Source organism: Bos indicus x Bos taurus, chromosome 6 (assembly GCF_003369695.1).
Source record: "Bos indicus x Bos taurus breed Angus x Brahman F1 hybrid chromosome 6, Bos_hybrid_MaternalHap_v2.0, whole genome shotgun sequence".
NCBI classification, from domain to species: domain Eukaryota; kingdom Metazoa; phylum Chordata; class Mammalia; order Artiodactyla; family Bovidae; genus Bos; species Bos indicus x Bos taurus.
In genome coordinates, this window is record NC_040081.1 from 64,740,725 (window position 1) to 64,763,085 (window position 22,361).

The following is a 22,361-nucleotide window of genomic DNA, read 5'->3' on the forward strand; positions in this document are numbered from 1 at the left end:
TCTTTTAATTTCATGGCTGCAATCACCATCTGCAGTGATTCTGGAGCCCCCCAAAATAAACTCTGTTACCATTTCATCATTTCCCCATCTAATTCCCATGAAGTGATGGGACCAGATGCCATGATCTTAGTTTTCTGAATGTTGAAATTTAAGCCAATTTTCACTCTCCTTTTTCACTTTCATCAAGAGGCTCTTTAGTTGTTCTTCACTTTCTGCCCAGAGAAGGCAATAGCAACCCACTCCAGTACTCTTGCCTGGAAAATCCCATGGGCGGAGGGGCCTGATAGGCTGCAGTCCATGGGGTCACAAAAAGTTGGACACGACTGAGCGAATTCACTTTCACTTTTCACTTTCATGCATTGGAGAAGGAAATGGCAACCCTCTCCAGTGTTCTTGCTTGGAGAATCCCAGGGATGAAGGAGCCTGGTGGGCTGCGTCTAAGGAGTCGCACAGAGTCAGACATGACTGAAGCGACTTAGCAGCAGCAGCACTGTCTGCCATAAGGGTGGTGTCATCTGCATATCTGAGGTTACTGATATTTCTCTGAGAAATCTTGATTCCAGCTTGTGCTTCATCCTGCTCAGTTTTTCTCATGATGTACACTGCATATATGATAAATAAGCAGGGTGACAATATACAGCTTTGATGTATTCCTTTCCCGATTTGGAACCAGTCTGTTGTTCCATGTCTAGTTTTAACTGTTGCTTTCTGACCTGCATACAGATTTCTCAGGAGGAATGTCAGATGGTCTGATATTTCCATCTCTTTAAGATTTTTCAGCAGTTTTCTGTGATTCACACAGTCAGACTTTGGCATACTCAATAAAGCAGAAATAGATATTTTTCTGGAACTCTCTTGCTTTTTTGATGATCCAATGGATGTAGGCAATTTGATCTCTGGTTCCTCTGCCTTTTCTAAATGCAGCTTGAACATCTGGAAATTCACAATCCATGTACTGTTGAAGCCTGGCTTGGAGAATTTTGATCATTACTTCACTAGCGTGTGACATGAGTGCAATTGTGTGGTAGTTTGAACATTCTTTGGCATTGCCTTTCTTTGGGATTGGAATGACAACTGACCCTTTCCAGTTTGTGGCCACTGCTGAGTTTTCCAAATTTGTTGGCATATTGAGTGCAGCACTTTCACAGCATCATCTTTTAGGATTTGAAATAGCTCAACTGGAATTCCATCACCTTCACTAGCTTTGTTCATAGTGATGCTTCCTATGGCCCACTTGACCTCACATTCCAGGATGTCTGGCTGTAGGTGAGTGATCACACCATCGTGATTATCTGGGTCATGAAGATCTTTTTTGTACAGTTGTTCTGTGTATTCTTGCCACCTCTTCTTAATATCTTCTGCTTCTGTTAGGTCCATACAATTTCTGTCCTTTATTATGCTCATCTTTGCATGAAATATTCCCTTGGAATCTCTAATTTTCTTGAAGAGATCTCTAGTCTTTCTCATTCTATTGTTTTCTTCTATTTCTTTGCATTGACCACTGAAGGGGCTTTCTTATCTCTTCTTGCTATTCTTTGGAACTCTGCATTCAAATGGGTATATCTTTCCTTTTCTCCTTTGCCTTCACTTCTCTCCTTTTCTCAGCTATTTGTAATGCCTCCTCAGACAGACATTTTGCCTTTTTGTATTTCTTTTTCTTGGGGATGGTCTTGATCACTGCCTCCTGTACAATGTCACAAACCTCCATCCATAGATCTTCAGGAACTTTGTCTATCAGATCTAATTCCTTGAATCTATTTGTCACTTCAACTGTATATTCATAATGGGTTTGATTTAGGTCATACCTTATTGGTCTAGTGGTTTCCCCTACTTTTTCAATTTAAGTCTGAATTTTGCAGTAAAAAATTTGTGATCTGGGCCACAGTCTGCTCCCAGTCCTGTTTTTGCTGACTTTATACAGCTTCTCCATGTTTGGCTGCAAAGAATATAATCAATGTGATTTCAGTATTGACCATCTGGTGATGTCCATGTGTAGAATCTTCTCTTGTGTTGTTGGAAGAGGGTGTCTAGGATATTTTATTTTCTTATGGGTACCATTCACATAAAAGGAAAATACCTGGACCAGAGACAGCTTGCCAGTTTTTTGGCCACTAGCAATACATATATCCAGACTAAATTGTTGATGAAAGTAGGTAACACAGGTGAAAGATATAGAGAAGCATCCTCAATTCCAAGTCAAGGAAATGAGCAATTTAAAATGCCTATGAACAACAGCAAAAGCATTCCTATACTCCTACCTATAAAATAGTCATTATGTATATGTTTGCTTCTCAACTTAAAAATGCAGATGTGAGTTCTATGCTATTCTTTGATCACTCTTCCCCTTGGTATATATGTTCTGTCATTGTACAGCAATAGTGTCTAAACAAAATACAGTGGCTTAGAACTTGTACCTGCCCCACAGGGAATTAAATCAGACAATCCATAATCAACTTTCCCTCAAGGCATGTACTAATTCCTAAATTGTGTATGTGCACATGTGATGCTGAGGAAACAAATATTAAATCAGCTTCTGAACTCTAAATTAATATGTAGAGATCTCAGCTATTTAGAGAAGTCTAGGGCCACCAAGGAGAGGGAATCCTAGTACAACTCTCAGGCTATAAGTTGAGAAATTTCAAATGACTGTGCTCTAGGAGAAATAAAAGTTTTACAAAATGAAATACACCAATTTTGGCCAAATGAAGTTTGGCCAAACTCACCCTGACTACACAAGCAAAATTACATCAACTTTGCAGGAAATAACATCATCTAGAATATCTATTGTTTTAAATATGTCATCGCATTCAATAAAAAATTAACACACATTTCATGAAACAGAAGTAAATCACCTTTAACCAAGACATAAAATTTTCAAAAATTATTGAAAGGTACACAAATAACAAATTATTGTGATTATCAGAGACTTTAATACAACTATGAGAAAATTGATGAGATGATGTCAAATTTGATAAAATGCCTAAAGTTGATTTAAAAGTTACTAATGTTTAAAAGTGATTTTCAACAGAAATAATCAAAGAAAATGGAGTAATGTGTATAAATTTTGAAAAGGCAATAATAGCCATTCTGGGGTTTTGCATACATTGAAAATATGATTAAAAACTGAAGACCACACAAAAGTATTTTCATATAAAAACTGAAGTAAATTTTTGCCAGGAGATTTACACCAAAAGAAATACTACAGGGCATATGTTTCTAAATGGAAATACAGTACTGAAAAGAGGAAAGAATATCAGAAAGAGTAATTTCTTGATTAAAGTTAATTGTTGTTCAACATTTAAAAATAATAGTTTCTTTTAGTATTTCAAAATATAGACTGAAAATATGTGAATGTAATAGCAAAAAAAATAAGGACTAGAGTTTATGTAGTAAATGGCTTGTGAGGTCCTCAAATCATGCTAAAGTTACTAATGTATGAGTAAATCTAATAAAGAAGGCATATTTTAATCACTAAAATTGATAAACAATTGTACATATAATAAGATAATGTCAAAAGAAAATAAAATTATAACTAGATGATGAATTCAAAAGAGGGAATGAACTGAGGGAAAATAAAATCTGGATAAAATTGATCGTACAACAACAAAAAAAACAGAGCCAATATATTGGAAACCATGCAACCCCTCACTCACCACCAACCAAATATACACCACCCACAACAACAAATCCATTCAAAGTTGAGGTTTTGCTCTACTGACATAAGAAATAACGATAAACTAGTAATCTTGCAAAACACTCATAAACATCAAAAAGAAATAGGAAAACAGCAAGGAAAGGATCCATACTAAAATGCTGAAGAAATAAGAAATCAAGATCCAATGCAAATTAACTGTGGAAAATCCCCTCAATACACGTAAGCAGGAAGTTAAAAAAAAAAAAAAACAGGTACACACAGTCAAGCAATCACTCTGGGATAAGAAAAACTTCCTTGTATCATAAATTCAGAAACTAAAAATGTGCCATTCCCCCAACACAAACATGAACATAGGAAGAGATGAATAGGAAATTTATTGAACTTAGGAAAGAAATGGAATACAATATTACAAGATAGAAAAATAAATAAATAAACTAAAAATAATGAATAAAAAATGAGGAAAATATCAAGAGAATATAAATGAGTTAAAGAGAGAATTCAAAGAGAATGAAAGAAAATAGAAAGCTATGATTAACACGCCTGTAATTGTAGCTTAAAAAGAAAACCAAAACAGTCAAAGAAAATCAATATTCAACACTATAATGCAATAAATAAATAAATCTATTAAATCTATCCAGATTTAATCTATCCAGAAAGAAAACCTGAAATTGCATTTTAAAAAGACATTGATTACCCAGAAAAAAATGTTACCTAAAATGAAAAACTCTAAGATACATCTTAACGAAAGTATTCAGCTGAAAGACAAAGAAAAAATCCATAAAGTCCTCTAGCTTTCATAAAACAGAGATTGAATCAATAACCAGGGCAAGAAAATTGTATTGGCATTAGATTTTCTCAAAAATGACACTACAACTCAACTTCAAAAAAAATAAACCTAATTAAAAAACAGGCAGAGAAACTGAATAGATGTTTTTCCAAAGAAGACACACATATGAAAAAATGTCCAGCATCACTAATATCAAGGAAATACAAATCAAAACCACATTGAGTTATCACCTCATGTCTGCAAGAGGGCTTTATCAAAATGACGAGAAATAACAAGTGCTGGTGTGGATGTAGAGAAAAAGAAGCCCTAGTGTATTGTTGTAAGTGTGTGTGCTCAGTCACTCAATCATGTCTAACTCTTTGTGGTCCCATGGACTGTAACCCACCAGGCTCCTCCGTCCATGGAATTTCCAGGCAGGAATACTGGAGCGAGTTGCCATTTCCTACCCCAGGGGATGTTCCCAACCCATACTTTGAACCCGTGTCTCTTGTGTCTCTAGCATTGGTGATAGGTTCTTTACCACTAGCACCATCTGGAAAACCCAGGGAACTATTTGTAGGAATGTAAATTGGTAGAGTCACTTTACAGGAAATAGTCTGGAGGGTGTTTAAAAAATTAAAGATAGTTATTCTACCCATTTTTTAATTGGGTTGTTCATTTTTGATGCTGAGTTATATGAGATGGTTCAGTCAGATAATTTGCAAATATTTTTTTTTCCTATTTAGTAGTTTTTCATTTTGTTTTTGATTTCCTTTGCTGTGCAGAAGTTTTAAGTTTAATTAGGCCTCATATGTTTAGTTTTTCTTTTATTTCCTTTGTTTTAGGAGACAGATCTGAAAAAATCTTGCTATGATTTATGTCAAAGACTAATATACTTGTGTTTTCCTCTAGGAGTTTTATAGTTTCCCATCTTACATTTAGGCATTTAATCCATTTGGAGACGTTCAACATCACTAGCCATGTTGCCATTTGCAACAATATGGGTAGGTTTTGAGGGTATTATGCTAAGTGAAACAAGTCAGAGTAAAACAAAGTAAATTTAATCTCATATGTGTAATCTAAAAAACAGGCAAACAACCCCTCCCTGCCCCCCGCCAAATGCAGACTAATAGATACAGAAAACAGTTAATTGGTAGAAAGGAGAGTGGTGGGTTAGGGACAAAATAGGTGAAAGGGATTAAGAGGTACAAACCTACATTTATAGAATGAATGGGTATATAATATAAAGCATAAAAAATATGATCAATGATAGTTTTATATTTTATGGGACCAGACAATTACTAAATGTATCATGGTGACCATTTCATAATGTAAAGAAATGCCAACCACAAAGTAGTACACTTGACACAATATTGTACCTCAAATATATATATATATTTAAAAGAAACACATGAAGCACATCAACTCTGAAACAGTCTAATAAAAGAAAACTCAGTGAAAGAAAGCCTGAACGAAGAATATTATATGCAGCCAATGTGTCCTTCAAGCACTGGGTCAATGAAAAAGAGTTTTCAATGTAGAAAAACTTCTAAAAATATATACTAGATTGGAGAGAACTGGGAAAATAGCAGAAGAAAAAAATGCTAATGATGAGCCTTTTAACACATATCCATGCAGATCAAATACTAAAACAAAGACTGAGACAAGGATGTGAGACTATTTACAGTTGTTATATGTTGTTGTAAAGCAGAAAATATGTTAACTAAAAATAATAAAGCATTGGAGAGGAAAAATTAAAACCTAGAAAAAGCTTGCTGTTTCATGGATAATAGGTGGGAGTTAAATTATACCAAAATCATCTGATAATAGAAAGATCAAAGACTTTAAAAAAGGGGACTAAGCCCATTAGGAAAGTTAAAACTATAAAGGTAAAGTAGAACAAAAATATAAAGGTTTGAAAATACTAAAATATAAACATTATCAATTAAAGTGCAAATAATCCAATCTCATATAGAAAGACAGTAACTATGACTAAAATGTTATGAAAGAATTGAGAACAAACCTATCAGTCATATTGACAAATATAATGGAATCAAATGATCTGTTAAAAGAAAAAAACCAAATTGTCTTTATCTTGGACTACAGAACAAGACCTAATGACATGGTGCATACAAGCGACATAGCTAAAACAAAGTGATCAACAGAGGCAAAATTAATGAAGACGAAAAGATACAGGCAAGTGGAAACAGTAAGAATACTAGGATTAGCAATATCTTGATATCAGATAAAGGAAAATGTAAGTCAAAAAGCCTTGTGATCTGCTATGCTCAGTCATGTCTGACTCTTTGAGAGCCCATGGACTGTAGCCCATCAGGCTCCTCTGTCCATGGGATTTTCCAGGCAAGAATACTAGAGCAGGTTGCCATTTCCTCCTCCAGGGAATCTTCCCAACCCAGGCACTGAACCCATGTCTCTTGTGTCTGTTGCAGTGGCAGGCAGTTTTTATTCTTTACCACTGAGCCATCAGGGAACCCCAAAAAAACGTTATAGGTGTGACAAATAGCTGACAAGTAAGTTCTCTTTTTAATGTTTAAATCCACAAGTCAGTATGAAGCTATAACACAAAATTTTTCTACACTAAATAAAATGCAGCCACGTTTGCTTCTCTGGTGGCTCAGCAGTAAAAGAATCTGCCTGCAATTCAGGAGATGCAGGTTCAATCTAGAAGGGTCTGGAAGGGCCCCTGGAAAAGGAAATGGCAACCCTTCCCAGTATTCTTGCCTGCAAAATCCTATGGACAGAAACTTGGTGGGTTACAGTCCAGGAAGTCACAAAAGAGTCAGACACAATGACTAAACAAAAACAAACAACATTTATGAGGTAAAATATACAGGGAAGAAGAAGAAAAAAAAAAAAAAAGGAAACACAAATAGTAACACACCAAAACTTAAAGAGGGAAAATAAATCATTAAATTTCAAGCTCAAAAAACACAATACAAAATAAACAAAATAAAATGAAGGTTATAATAAAGACAGAGTAGGAATTATGAGATAGTTAATAGAAAACCACTAGAATGCATTTGCTATTATAATAAATGGAAATCCTGAAAAAATCCACTACTCATAATTTTTGTGATTAGAAAAAATGGGATAATAATACAAAATATGAAGTAGGAAATAACAAATGGGAACTAAACATTGAAGCAGAGAAAAAAAATGATCAAAAGATTAACTATTTCCAAATAGCACAAGACCTGGATGAATTTATATGGAATTCTACCAAATTTCCAAGAGTCAGACAATGCCAACACCTGGACAAAGAAAGTGTTAGACCTTTGTTGAGCATCTTTTCACATGCCTCTTGGCCATCTGTATGTCTTCCTTGGAGAAATGTCTATTTAGGTCTGCCATTTTTTTGATTAGGTTGTTTGCTTGTTTTATATTGAGCTCCATGAGCTGTTCATATATTTTGGAAATTAATCCCTTGTTAGTAAATTCATTTGCAAATATATTCTCCAACTCTGAGGGATGTTTTTTCATTTTGTTTATGGTTTATTTTGCTGTGTCAAAGCTTTTAAGTTTAATTAGGCCCCATTCAACACCATTGTTTACTAGAGAAATACAAATCAAAACTATAATGAGGTATCATCTCACCCCAGTCAGAATGGCCATCATCAAAAAATCTACAAACAATAAGTGCTGGGGAGGGTGTGGAAACAAGGGCATATACACTGTTGGTGGGAATATAAATTGATACAGCCACTGCAGAGAACAGCATGGAAGCTCCTTTAAAAACTCAGAGGGTAACAGGCAGGAAGGCCAGGGGTCTCCAAATGGAGGAAATAGGCTGCAAGTGTCAGACATTTTTATCTCTCTTAATCAGCAGGAGGAAACAAACTAGCGAAATTTTTTTCCTTCTCTATACAAATTTAAAAGGAGGTTTCTCTTAAAATACTATGTTGCCATAATGACCCCTGGTTTCACCTGAAGTTAACTATTCTCAAACCTTGAGTTAACCAATGCACTTCTCTTATGGAAATGTTTGTCTTAAGCTATGTTAATGTACTATGCATTTACCCCAAACTCTGTCTTCAAGTCAGGTTCCTCCTAATGGCTCAGAACCTACTTGACAAACCAGTATGTTATACTCAGATATTGTTCCCCTAATCTATGTAAACAAAACTATTTTTATGGTAATCTGCCCTTCTACAAGATTCAAGTCAATCCTTTTATGGCCCAAGATGAATCATCTGGTGCCAAGATTATCCCAAAATGCATTTTATGGATGAGGGGCCTGGTGCCATTCTGAGTTTTAAGACATTCCTTTCTTTCATTAACAGACTGCTAGTCACTATATAACATCCAGTTGAAGACTAGCAGGGGGGTACTATTTCTGCCTCCTTCTGATGCTTATGTCAGAAGCTTTCTCTATCTCCTTTATACTTTAATAAAACTTTATTACACAAAAGCTCTGAGTGATCAAGCCTCATCTCTGGCCCAAGATTGAATTCTTCTCCTCCAGAGGCCAAGAATCCTGGCGTCTTTTCGTTCAGCAACAACCTTTCAAATCTGAAACAGAGCTACCATACGATCCAGCAGTCCCACCCCTGGGTAGATATCTGGAGGAAAGCATGATTTGAAAAGATTCATGTAGCCCAATGTTCTTTTCATTTTTGTTTAGTTGCCAGATCATGTCTGACTCTTTTCTGACCCCATGGACTGTAGCCTGCCAGGCTCCTCTGTCTGTGGGATTTTCTGGGCAAGAATAACTGGAGTGGGTTGTCATTTCCTTCTCCAGGGGATCTTCCCAACCTAGGGATTGAACCTGCATCTCCTGCATGCATTTCCTGCATTGCAGATGGATTCTTTTAATGCTAAGCCACCAGGGAAACCCAACCCCAATGTTTAGTGCAGCACTATTTACAACAGCTAGCACAAGGAAGCAGTCTAAATGTCCATCAACAGGGCGAATGGATAAAGAAGATATGGTACATATGTCTCTTTCAATTCTGGTTTCCTCAGTGTGTATGCCCAGCAGTGGGATTGCTGGATCATAAGGCAATTCTACTTCCAGTTTTTTAAGGAATCTCCACACTGTTCTCCATAGTGGCTGTACTAGTTTGCATTCCCACCAACAGTGTAAGAGGGTTCCCTTTTCTCCACACCCTCTCCAACATTTATTGCTTGTAGACTTTTGGATCGCAGCCATTCTGACTGGCGTGAAATGGTACCTCATTAATAACAGCACTGTTTATAATAGCCAGGACATGGAAGCAACCTAGATGTCCATCAGCAGATGAATGGATAAGAAAGCTATGGTACATATACACAATGGAGTATTACTCAGCCATTAAAAAGAATACATTTGAATCAGTTCTAATGAGGTGGATGAAACTGGAGCCTATTATACAGAGTGAAGTAAGCCAGAAAGAAAAACACCAATACAGTATACTAACACATATATATGGAATTTAGAAAGATGGCAACAATAACCCTGTCTACGAGACAGCAAAAGAGACACTGATGTATAGAACAGTCTTTTGGACTTTGTGGGAGAGGGAGAGGGTGGGATGATTTGGGAGAAGGGCATTGAAATATGTATAATATCATATATGAAACAAGTCACCAGTCCAGGTTCAATGCACGATACTGGATGCTTGGGGCTGGTGCACTGGGACGACCCAGAGGGATGGTATGGGGAGGAAGGAGGGAGGAAGGTTCAGGATGGGAAACACACGTATGCCTGTGGGGGATTCATTTCGATATATGGCAGAACCAATACAATATTGTAAAGTTTAAAAATAAAATAAAAAAAGAAGATATGGTACATATATACAATAGAATATTCCTCAGCCATAAAAAATAAATAAATAAAGCCATCTGCAGCAACATGGATGAATCTAAAGATTGTTATACTCAGTGAAGTAAGTCTGACAGAAGGAAATAAAGATTATATGATATCGCTTATATATGGAATCTAAAAAAGAATGTACAAATGAACCTATTCACAAATAGAAATAGAGTTACTGATGTAGACAACAAACTGATGGTTCCCAAGGGGGAAGCAGGTGGGAGGGAGGGAGGGATAAATTGGAAAAAATTGAAATTCACATATATACACTACTATCTATAAAATAGATAACTAATAAGAATCTAATAAATAGCACAGAGAACTCTACTCAATACTCTGCAATGACCTATATGGAAATAGATCTAAAAAAGCATGGATATATGTATACATACAACTGACACACTTTGCTGTACAGCAGAAATTAACACAACATTATAAATCAACTATACTCAAATAAAAATTAATTTTAAAAAGTGCTAGACCTTTGAGAATGAAGGAAAATACCCTTTCATGAAACAAATGTAAAAGGGTAACAAAACATATGAAAACGTTACTCAAAAATAAAATGGAAAATGAATATCACTTATAAATACCAATGCAAAATACTAAATAATATATTAGTAAGCAGAATCCAACACCTTGATAAGTGTCTTAGTCCAGAATTCAAACATCTTTATCTTTAGTAAGATCAGTATCTTACTAAAATATCAATATTTAGTAAGAATTTGTAAGAAAGTAAGAATTAGTAAGAAACTATTGATCCAGAATTCAAATAGTTTCAATTACTATTATATACCATACTAATAGATTTAAGGAGGGTAAAACTCAAACTTATGTCCATAAATGTTGAAAAAGACTGAAAAATTTCAACACTGATTCTTGATTTTAAAACTAAATCAAGTGAATCAAGGGATAAGTTCTTAATGTGACTATTCATATAAAGGAATACTTGAATCATTTCCCTAAGAATGAGAACAAGGAAAAGTTATCCATTATCTCCGTTATTATTTATTATATTAGACTATGAGACATTGTAATGTTTTTAGACAAGAGAATTCAATTAGTTTCATATGAATTGGTAAAGAAAAAAGATTTTTTTGCATATGGTATAATAGTAAAATTTTGAAAAGAAATAATGCTTAAACTAATAAAAATTGATTAAGCTAAAAGGATATAAAATAAACATTCATAAATCAATAGCACTAAAATACAAAAACAATAATCAGAAGATATTATGTTTGAGGAACTATCATTTACGGAAGAAAAACTTAAATGTTTAGGATTCAATTTAACAAATGTGACAAAAATCAATGACTAAATCTTAAAACATTCCAGAGAGATAGAAAATAAGCATGAAGATTTAGAAAGACAGCCCATGTTCCTGTTTTAAATGACTCAATATTATAAAGATGCTAGTTCTCCCAAAGTTAATTCATAAGTTTGACAGAATCTCAATAAAAATACCAACAAATCTTTTTCAAGTGAAACTAAACTTGTTGTTGTTCCTATATACAGGAATAAACCTCATTCATATATATATATATATATATATATATATATATATATATATATATAAAGACACACAATAGCCAGGAAAACTTAAAAGGAAAAACAAACTAAAGTGAAAATATGAGGTGGGGCTAGCTTTAGGTCAGGCATTAAAATACTTTAAAGGCATTACAAGTACCAAAATACTGTTGAATCTCTACTGTTAATGTAGTGTAGTGGCAAATAAATAGAAAAACAAGTAAGAAAATGGAATAGAAAGGTCATAAATAACAAAAATACATAAGAAAATACAATATACAGTTGACATCTCACATAATGGAAGCAAAGATTGACTTTTTAATAAATCATGCTGAGTCAACAGAAAAGCCATTTGAAAAAGATAAAAATTAGATTCATACTTTACACCATTCACAGGATAAAGTTCGAGTGCATTAGGGAATTAAATGAAATAAAACCATACAAATGCTTAAAGTAAACATAGTTGGATTCCATTCAAAGTGGAATATAATCAGTAACACTGAAACCAAACTGGTAAAAAATGGGTAACATAACAACACTGAATGGGGATAGGGAAGAACAGAACTAAGTAATTTTGGGGAACAGTGTTTTCATTACAGACTTCAAAGATAAATACAAAACTAATTGTATACGAATGCTTTATTCATGTTAGTTAATTTTTAATAGACCTATTAAAATTATAGAACAACTTTATGCATTTATTAGAATTGAACAAATAAGAAAATATACAATGGGAAGATGAGAACCAGGTACCTATTTGTTGGAAAAAAGAAGTTACAAATAAGGAAAAGTGAAAGGTTTGGATTCATGGTTCATAATACATGTACATATGGATATACACAGGAATGTGTGAATGTGTAGGTAGAATATATATTTTCTCCATCTGTCCAATGAAGTCAAGAAGCAATGACCCTCAATATTAATGAATATACCAAGGACCCTTGTAGGGGTGTCTGACATGGGCGACCCCATGGACTTATACAGTCCATGGAATTCTCCAGGCCAGAGTACTGGAATGGGTAGCCTTTCCCTTCTCCAGGGGATCTTCCCAACCCAGGAATCCAACCAGGGTCTCTTGTATTGCAGGCAGATTCTTTACTAACTGAGCTATCAGGGAATCTTCCTTCATAGCTCAGTTGGTAAAGAATATGCCTGCAAAACAGGAGATCCAGGTTTGATTCCTGAGTTTGGAAGATTCCCTGGAGAAGGAAGAGGCTACCCACTCCAGTACTCTTGCCTGGAGAATGGTATGGACAGACGAGCCTGGCAAGCTACAGTCCATGGGATCGTGAGAGTCGGATGACTTAGTAACTAAACCACTACCACCACCAAGAACCCAGATTTTGGTTTCTAAATATCATTCTACAAAAAGTGGAATCAGGGTCTTCTGTAATGAGTCGGCTCTTTGCATCAGATGGCCAAAGTATTGGAGCTTCACCTTCAGCATCAGTCCTTCTAATGCATATTCAAGGTTGACTTCACTAAGGATTGAATGGTTTGATCTCCTTGCAGTTCAAGAAACTCTAAAGAGTCTTCCCTAGCACCACAATTCAAAAGCAGCAATTCTTTGGTGTTCAGCCTTCATTAGGGGGCTTCACTCATTGCTCAGTTGGTAAAGCTGATAAATCAGCCTGCAATAAAGGGGATCAGGGTTCGATTTCCAGGCAGGTAAGACCTCCTGGAGAAGGAAATGGCAACTCACTCCAGTATTCTTGCCTGGAGAATCCCATGGAGAGAGGAGTCTGGCAGGCTACAGTCCATGCGGTCACAAGAGTCAAACATGACTTAGCGACTAAACCACCACAGCCTTATTTATGGTTCTACTCTTTCATCCATACATGACTACTGGAAAATGCATAACTTTGACTATAGGGACTTTTGTTAATAAAGTGAGGTCTCTGCTTTTAATAAACTGTCTAGGTTTCTCATAGCTTTTCTTCCAAGGAGCAAGCGTCTTTTAAATTTGTAGCTGCAGTCACCATTTACAGTGATTTTGGAGCCCAAGAAAATAAAATCTGTCACTACTTCCACATTTTCTCCTTCTATTTGCTGTGAAGTGATGGGACCAGATACCATGATCTTAATTTTTTGAGTGTTGAGTTTTAAGCCAGCATTTTCACTCTCCTCTTTCACCCTCATCAGGACACTCTCTGCTTTCTGCCATTTGAGTGGCACTATCTGCAAAGCTAAGGTTCTGATATTTCTCCCAGCAATCTTGACTTCACTTTGTGATTCATCCAGCCCAGCATTTCACATGATGTATTCTGCATGTAAGTTAAACAGGGTGACAATACACAGCTTTGTCATACTCCTTTCACAATTTTGAACCAGTAAGTTGATGCATGTAAGGTTCTAACTATTGCTTCAGGCTTCACAGGAGACAGGTAGGGTGGTCTGTTATTCCCATCTCTTTAAGAATCTTCCAGTTTGTTGTGACCCACATAGTCAAAGGATTTAACATAGTTAATGAAGTAGAAATAGATGTTTTTCTATAAATCCTCTGCTTTTTCTATAATCCAATGAGTGTTGGCAATTTGATCTCTAGTTCCTCTGCCTTTTCTAAATCCATCTTGTACATCTAGAAATTCTTGGTTCATGTACTGCTGAAGCCTAGCTTGAAGGTTTTTTAGCATAACATTATTAGTATGTGAAATAAACACAATTTTATGGTAGTTTGAACATTTTTTGGCACTGCCTTTCTTTGGGGTTGGAATGAAAACTGACCTTGTCCAGTCCTGTGCCCACTGCTGAGTTTTCCAAATTTGCTGACATATTGAAAGTAGCACTTAAACACTGTCATCTTTTAGGATTTTAAATAGCTCAGCTTGAATTCTATCACGTCACTGGCTTTGTTCATAGCAATGTTTCATAAGGTCCAGTTAAGTTCACATTCCAGGATGTGTGGCTCTAGGTAACTGAACACACCATAGTGGTTATCTGGGTCATTAAGACATTTTTGTATAGTTCTTTTGTATATTCTTGCCACCTCTTCTTAATTGTTTCTGCTTCTGTTAGGTCTTTACTGTTTCTGTTCTTTATTGTGCCCATTCTTGTAGGAAATGTTTCCTTGATATCTCAAATTTTCTTGAAGAGGTCTCTACTCTTTCCCATTCTATTGTTTTCCTCTACTTCTTTGCATTGTTCATTTAAGAAGGTCTTCTTTTCTTTCATGTTGTTCTCTTGAATTCTGCATTCATTCAGGTATATCCTTCCCTTTTCCCCTGCTTTTCGCTTCTCTTCTTTCCTCAGCTATTTGTAAAGCCTCCTTAGACAACCACTTTGCTGTCTTGAATTTCTTTTCCTTTGGGATTGTTTTGGTCTACCAGATCTAATCTCTCTATCAGATCTAATCCCTTGAATCTATTTGTCAGTTCCACTGTATAACTGTAAGGCCTTTGATTTAGATCATACCCGACTGGCCTAGTGATTTTTCCTACTTTCTTCAATTTAAGTTTGAATTTTGCAATAAGGAACTGATGATCTGAGCCACAGTCAGTTCCCAGTCTTGTTTTTGCTGATTGTATAGTGCTTCTCCATCTTCGGTTGCAAAGTTTATAATCAATCTGATTTCAGTATAGACCATCAGGTGATGTCCATGTATAGATTTGTCTCTTGGGTTGTTGGAAAAGGGTGTTTGCTGTGACCAGTGCATCTCTTGGCAAAACTCTGTTAGCCTTTGCCCTGCTTCATTTTGTGAGCACACGTGCAGAAAAGCACAAAATATCAGTCTGTGGTATTCTTGGCAAAAATGCATAAGCACAATTTAATAATGAAGATATCAGACAAATTAAGTGGTTTACTCTGGCTAATATACTTTAAAGTTATCAAGTTCATGTACCAAAGAGAAAACTGAGAAACTATATCAGATTGGAGGAGAGTATGGAGACATAAGAACAAAATGCAATGTGTGATCTTGGTTAGGGTTCTGAACTAGAAAAAAGGGTCATTAGTGAAGTATCCAGCATAATTTGAATAGGTCTATAGATTAGTTAATATTATTGTATTGATACTACTAGTTCGTTGATTTAGGTAATGGTTCTATGATTACATAAATGTTAACAGTACATTTAAAGGTTTATGGGAATTCCATGCATAGATAGCATTTTGTTGTTGAGTCACTTAGTCATGTCTGATTCTTTGCAACCCCATGAACTGTACCCCTCAGGTTCCTCTGTGAATGGGATTTTCCAGGCAAGAATACTAGAATGGATTGCCATTTCCTTCTCGAGGCAATCTTCCTGACCCAGACATTGAACCCACATTTCCTCTATATGCAGGAGAATTTTTTCTACTGCTGAGCCACCAGGGAAGCCCATATAGTATTTTACTAAGTCTAAATTCTATTTTTAAATGAAATATTTAAAACAATGTAGGAACACAGGAAATTAAATAAACAAAAAATAAATTAACATAATAAACAAAATAGTGACATTTAAGAAATTTGACAGAGCCAATATTTGATTTTATGACAACTGATAAAAAGTTTTAAGTCCTTCAAGATTTATTCATAAGTGAAAGAATAGTTTATCAATATGAGTGATAAAGGGGAAAAATCCTTAGTGCTAAAAATCACTAAAAATATCACAAAAGCTTTATGAAACAATTTAACATTAGTAAATTTAAATTCCTTGAAAGCCCACCAAAACTGATTATTGAAGTAATGGAACTGTTAAAAATTTTTCCTAAAATGCAAACTTTAGGTCAACATGATTTTACCAAATAATCTTTTCAAATTTCTAAAAGAAACAGTATCCATTTTAAATAACTCTTTCAGTGAAGAGAAAAATGGGGAACCATAACTCATTTGTAGATGCTAGCATAATCTTGACTCTATAACTGAAAAAAAAATTTTTTTAAGCAAAATAACTAATTTTCTTCCTGAATATATATATAAAATTCTAAAACAAAATATTATCAAATTGAATCTAGTGATATATTAAATATCTTACCATGTAACAACCAAGTGACATATAAGCATGCAAATTTGGTTGATGTTTTAAAAATCAGTCAAATTTATAAAACAAATGGTAAGTAGAATAAACAGCAAAATATGATCAATATGATTGCTTCGAAAGATGCACAGAAATCATTTTAAACATTAGGGAGGAAGAAAGAGCCCTAGCAAAATTTTTGAAAATGAAGTAAAAATTCATTAGTTGAAAAATGGACACTATTTGCAAAGTAGTCATTATTTGTAATAATCACCATTCAATAAATAAAGTTGACAAATTCAGCAAGGCTGCTGAGGCTACAATAGATAGCAAAATGTCTATCATATTTCCATATGCTGCTAATAAACACTTACAAAATAAAATTTAAAAAAATTTATGCTTATATAAAAACTCCAAATATAGATAATTAAATCTAGCAAAATATGTTCAGAACTTCTTTCAGAAAACATTAATAAAAATAGAATACCTACAGAAGGATATATGATGATCATGAATTTGGTTTGGAAAAATTCAATATGGTAACATTTCAATTTCCCTATATTGATCATAGATTGAATACAATTTCAATAAAAATTTTTGCTGACTTATTAATGTATTTTGCTCCTTTGTTTTAAATTGTCACAGGAGAAACAGAAGTTAATCATGTTATAAGAGGTACACAAAAATGCACAGAACTGAGACTAACAATTTTGACAAAGAAGAACAAAGTTGGATTACCTACGCTAAATATACTCTCAAGGCTTATAATTCTACATTATCTAATACAGTGCAGCAGTACTTTACAGAATTAGAACTCTTAGTTACATTTGAAATATTCTGTTTAATGAAATATCTCAGCATTTCATCAAAACTTTGATGGCTATTTTATCAAAACTTTGCCATTTCACCCTTTGTTGTAGCAGTTGTAAAATAATGACATAAAAAATATTTAGATACCTTTCTTCCCACATCAAACTGTGAATCTTTTGAAGCAGTACCAGTCCAACTAATAACTGTCAAACCTAGCAGTTTATAACATTTGTCAGAAAATCAAAAAATATGAGATATGATTAAAGTAACATCAGCAAGTGTGGCTTTCATAGGCACTAAAATCCCAGAATGATTACTCAAACTTACCTCCTATATCTGGGCGAAGTTTATTGTCATAGCCTTGAAGCAAGGAGTTGAGAATTTGTGTTATATCTCCTTCGTGAATCTTTGGTGCCAAGACCCAAGTTTTGTTCACTGTTAAGTCCTCATCATCTTCATCATCTGCTTTATCAACACTAAGGAATTCAAAGAAAAATTTGTATGATAGTTCAGTCAAAGAAGGATTTTAAAAAATAGTTTAAGGTTGCTATAATTGTTTATGGGAGTAATAAGAGGTGAAAAAAAGCATTAGAAATATCTTATACTAAGTAAGCCTAATACCTAATACCTTCATCATATGAACTGTCCTGTTTCAATAATATTCAAAAATGAAGAAATCAATACAAGGAATAATCATGTATATTAATATAATAAAATTTTCCCATCCCACAACTGTTATTTACAATGACAGAGATCATGCAGATAATAGTGTAAGTAGTGGCCCTAGATTTGTGCAGATCACTATCTGTAGAGTCATATACAGTGATTCTAAACCAGACAGTAAAATAAAAATTAAAAGGTAAATATATATAGGAAAAGTTATAATAATTAGTCTAGTAAATGTATTTAAAATGCAAGTATAAAAAAGAAGACAAGGAAAGATGAGTGAAATAGAGTTCAAAGAATAAAAGGAAGAAGTATTAAATACATCTGGTCACAGCAAACACCCTCTTCCAACAACACAAGAGAAGACTCTATACATGGACATCACCACATGGTCAACCGAAATCAGATTGATTATATTCTTTCCAGCCAAACATGCAGAAGCTCTATAGAGTCAGCAAAAACAAGACCAGGAGCTGACTGTGGCTCAGATCTTGAATTCCTTATTGCTAAATTCAGACTTAAATTGAAGAAAGTAGGGAAAACCACTAGACCATTCAGGTATGATCTAAAGCAAATCCCTTAATATCATACAATGGAAGTGACAACCCTTATGATTATACAGTGAAAGTGACAAATAGATTCAAGGGATTAGATCTGATAGACAGGGTGCCTGAAGAACTATGGACAGAGATTCATAACATTGTACAGGAGACAGTGATCAAGATCATCCCCAGGAAAAAGAAATGCAAAAAGGCAAAATGGTTGTCAGAGGAGGCCTTACAAATAGCTATGAAAGAAGAGAAACAAAAGGCAAAGGGGAAAAGGAAAGAAATACCCATTTGAATGCAGAGTTCCAAAGAATAGCAAGGAGAGATAAGAAAGCCCTTCTCAATGATCAATGCAAAGAACAGAGGAAAACAATAGAATGGGAAACACTAGAGATCTCTGCAAGAAAATTAGATATACCAAGGGAACATTTCATCCAAAGATGGGCAAAATAAAGGACAGAAATGGTATGGACCTAATAGAAGCAGACAATATTAAGAAGAGGTGACAAGAATACACAGAAGAACTGTACAAAAAAGATCTTCACGACCCAGATAATCACGATGGTATGATCACTCACCAGAGCCAGGCATCCTGGAATGAGAAGTAAAGTGGACCTTAGGAAGGGTCACTATGAACGAAGCTAGTGGAGGTGATAGAATTCCAGTTGAGCTATTTCAAACCCTAAAAGGTGATGCTGTGAAAGTGCTGCACTCAATATACCAGCAAATTTGGAAAACTCAGCAGTAGCCACAGGACTGGAAAAGGTCAGTTTTCATTCCAATCCCAAAGAAAGGCAATGCCAAAGAATGCTCAAACTACCACACAATTGCACTCATCTCACATGCTAGCAAAGTAATGCTCAAAATTTTCCAAGCCAGGCTTCAACAGTATGTGAACTGTGAACTTCCAGATGTTCAAGGTGGATTTAGAAAAGGCACAGGAACCAGAAATCAAATTGCCAACATCTGCTGGATCATCGAAAAAGCGAGAGAGCTCCAGAAAAAATATCTACTTTTGCTTTATTGACTATGCCAAAGCTTTTGACTGTGTGGATCACAACAAAGTGTGGAAAATTCTGAAAGAGATGGGAATACCAGACCACCTTACCTGCCTCCTGAGAAATCTGTATGCAGGTCAAGAATCAACAGTTAGAACTGGACATGGAAAAACAGACAGTTCCAAATTGGGAAAAGAGTCCATCAAGGCTGCATATTGTCACTCTACTTATTTAACTTATATGCAGAGTACATTATGAGAAATGGTGGACTGGATGAGGCACAGGCTGGAATCAAGACTGTTGGGATAAATCTCAATAATGTCAGATACGTAGATGACACCACCTTTATGGCAGAAAGTGAAGAAGAACTAAAGAGCCCCTTAGTGAAAGTGAAAGAGGAGAGTGAAAAAGTTGACTTAAAGCTCAACAATCAGAAAACTAAGATCATGGCATCCGGTCCCATCACTTCATGGCAAATAGCCAGTGAAACAATGGGAACATTGACAGACTTTATTTTGGGGGGCTCCAAAATCACTGCAGATGGTGACTATAGCCATGAAATTAAAAGACACTTGCTCCTTGGAAGAAAATCTATGACCAACCTAGACAGCATATTAAAAGCAGAGACATTACTTTGCCAACAAAGGTCCATCTAGTCAAAGCTATGGTTTTTCCAATAGTCATGTTGGACTATAAAGAAAGCTGAGCACCAAAGAATTGATGATTTTGAACTGTGGTGTTGGAGACGGCTCTTGAGAGTCCCTTGGACAGTGAGGAGATCCAACCAGTCTATCCTAAAGGAAATCAATCATGAATATTTATTGGAAGGACTGATGCTGAAGCTGAAACTCTAATACTTTGGCCACCTGATACGAAGAACTGACTCATTTGAAAAGACCGTGATGCTGGAAAAGATTGATGGTTGGAGGAGAAAGGGATAATAGAGGATGAGATGGTTTGATGGCATCACTGACTTAATGGTATGAGTTTGAGTAAGCTCCAGGAGTTGGTGTTGGACAGGGAAGACTGGAGTACTGCTGTCCATGAGGTTGCAAACAGTCAGACCCAACTGAGTGACTGAACTGACCAAACTGATGCTTCTTCCTTCTAAGTCAGAAGAACCCAGACCCCAGACATTTATTCCAACAATTTGGTTGAAAATTGTGTTTTCAAATCATTGAGTGAATGACTCACTCTTCATATATACATGACTGAAAACTCTGATTATCAAATTTTAGGACTAGAATTTAGACTTTAGGGATCAAATAACCCACTGCCTTTATTTTATAAAGAGGAAACTGAAGTTTGTAGGGAACTAAAGAAAGCACAAACTCATTTGTTTGCAAAACTGAAACTCAAACCCTGGTCCTACAGCTAATGCTTCCTGTTAACCTGTGTGTTTAACAAGCATAAAGTTTCAACTTACTTATGAATTATATTAGAAACATATTGTGGTAGTAATATCTGTGTGTGAGTGGGTGGGTGTGTGTGTGAGCTCAGTCTCTCAGTCATGTCCAACTGTCTGTGACTCCCTGGACTCTAGCCACTAGGCTCCTCTGTCTATGGAATTTTCCAGGCAAAAATACTTGAGTGGGTGGCCATTTCCTACTCCAGGGGATATTCCCAACACAGGGATTGAGCCCAAATCTCTTGCATCTCCTGCACTGGCAGGTAGATTCTTTACCACTGTGCCACCTGGGAAGCCTCAGTTGTAATATATTTATCTTTGAAAAGTCAAAGTCACTCACTTGTGTCCTACTCTTTGCCAGTCCATGGTATAGTCCATGAAATTCTCCTGACCAGAATACTGGAGTGTGTAGCCGTTCCCTTCTCTAGGGAATCTTCCCAGCACAGGGATCTAACCCAGCTCTCCCACATTGCAGACAGATTCTTTACCATCTTTGAGTGAAATCATCCTAGACTTACACTCATCTTTAGTAAATCTTAGTCCCCAGTGAAAATATATATATATATATATATATATATAAACTTTTATTGGTAAAATTAGGTAAATCTATAATACATTATTTACTTATATATGTTTCAGAGATGGGCTTCCCTCCCATAATAGATATTGAAGTTTATCATAATAGCTTTAGTTGTCATTTCTACACTATTCATTCAGCTGTCTTTTGCTGTGGACCTAAACATCTTAGCTAATGCAGTCCTTAACTCTTTTATCATTTTTTCCAGTTTTATTGATACATAATTGACTTACAACATGGTATATATTTAAGGTATACAACACGACGATTTGATCTATGTATACAGCAAGATGACTACCACAGTAAGTTTAGTTAACATTCACCCTTTTTATCCTTTAAACAGTATAAATTAACATTGTAAATAAAAACTTAACCTTTGAAATATGTGTGCCTCATTTCATCTTCACAGTTATTATATTGATAGTTATTAACAGATAATGGGATGTATTAGTCTTCTCAATATTTCTCATCTTCTTCCTGTCAGATAATTATGGTTTTCACTTCACTGGCTTCTAACTTGGTTATGTGACCTGAGTTCTCCTTTCTCAAAGAGAATTATACATCCCTGACCCACTAAACTCAAGTTTGGCTCAGCAGTTTGTTTTGGCTAATGGAATATGTAACGTGTGCCACTGCCAAGCAGAAGATCTAATGTCAATGCAT

General features: G+C 35.2%; 1 protein-coding gene across 1 annotated transcript in view; it reads right to left on the minus strand.

Annotated features, from left to right (window-relative positions):
• GABRG1 (gamma-aminobutyric acid type A receptor gamma1 subunit) overlaps positions 1 to 22,361 on the minus strand; it is a 93,894-nt gene that overhangs the window by 50,333 nt on the left and 21,200 nt on the right. Inside the window, exon 2 of the mRNA XM_027544411.1 lies at positions 17,829 to 17,977. Within this exon, the coding sequence (XP_027400212.1) occupies positions 17,829 to 17,977 (149 nt within the window). The remainder of the gene's footprint in view (positions 1 to 17,828; positions 17,978 to 22,361) is intronic.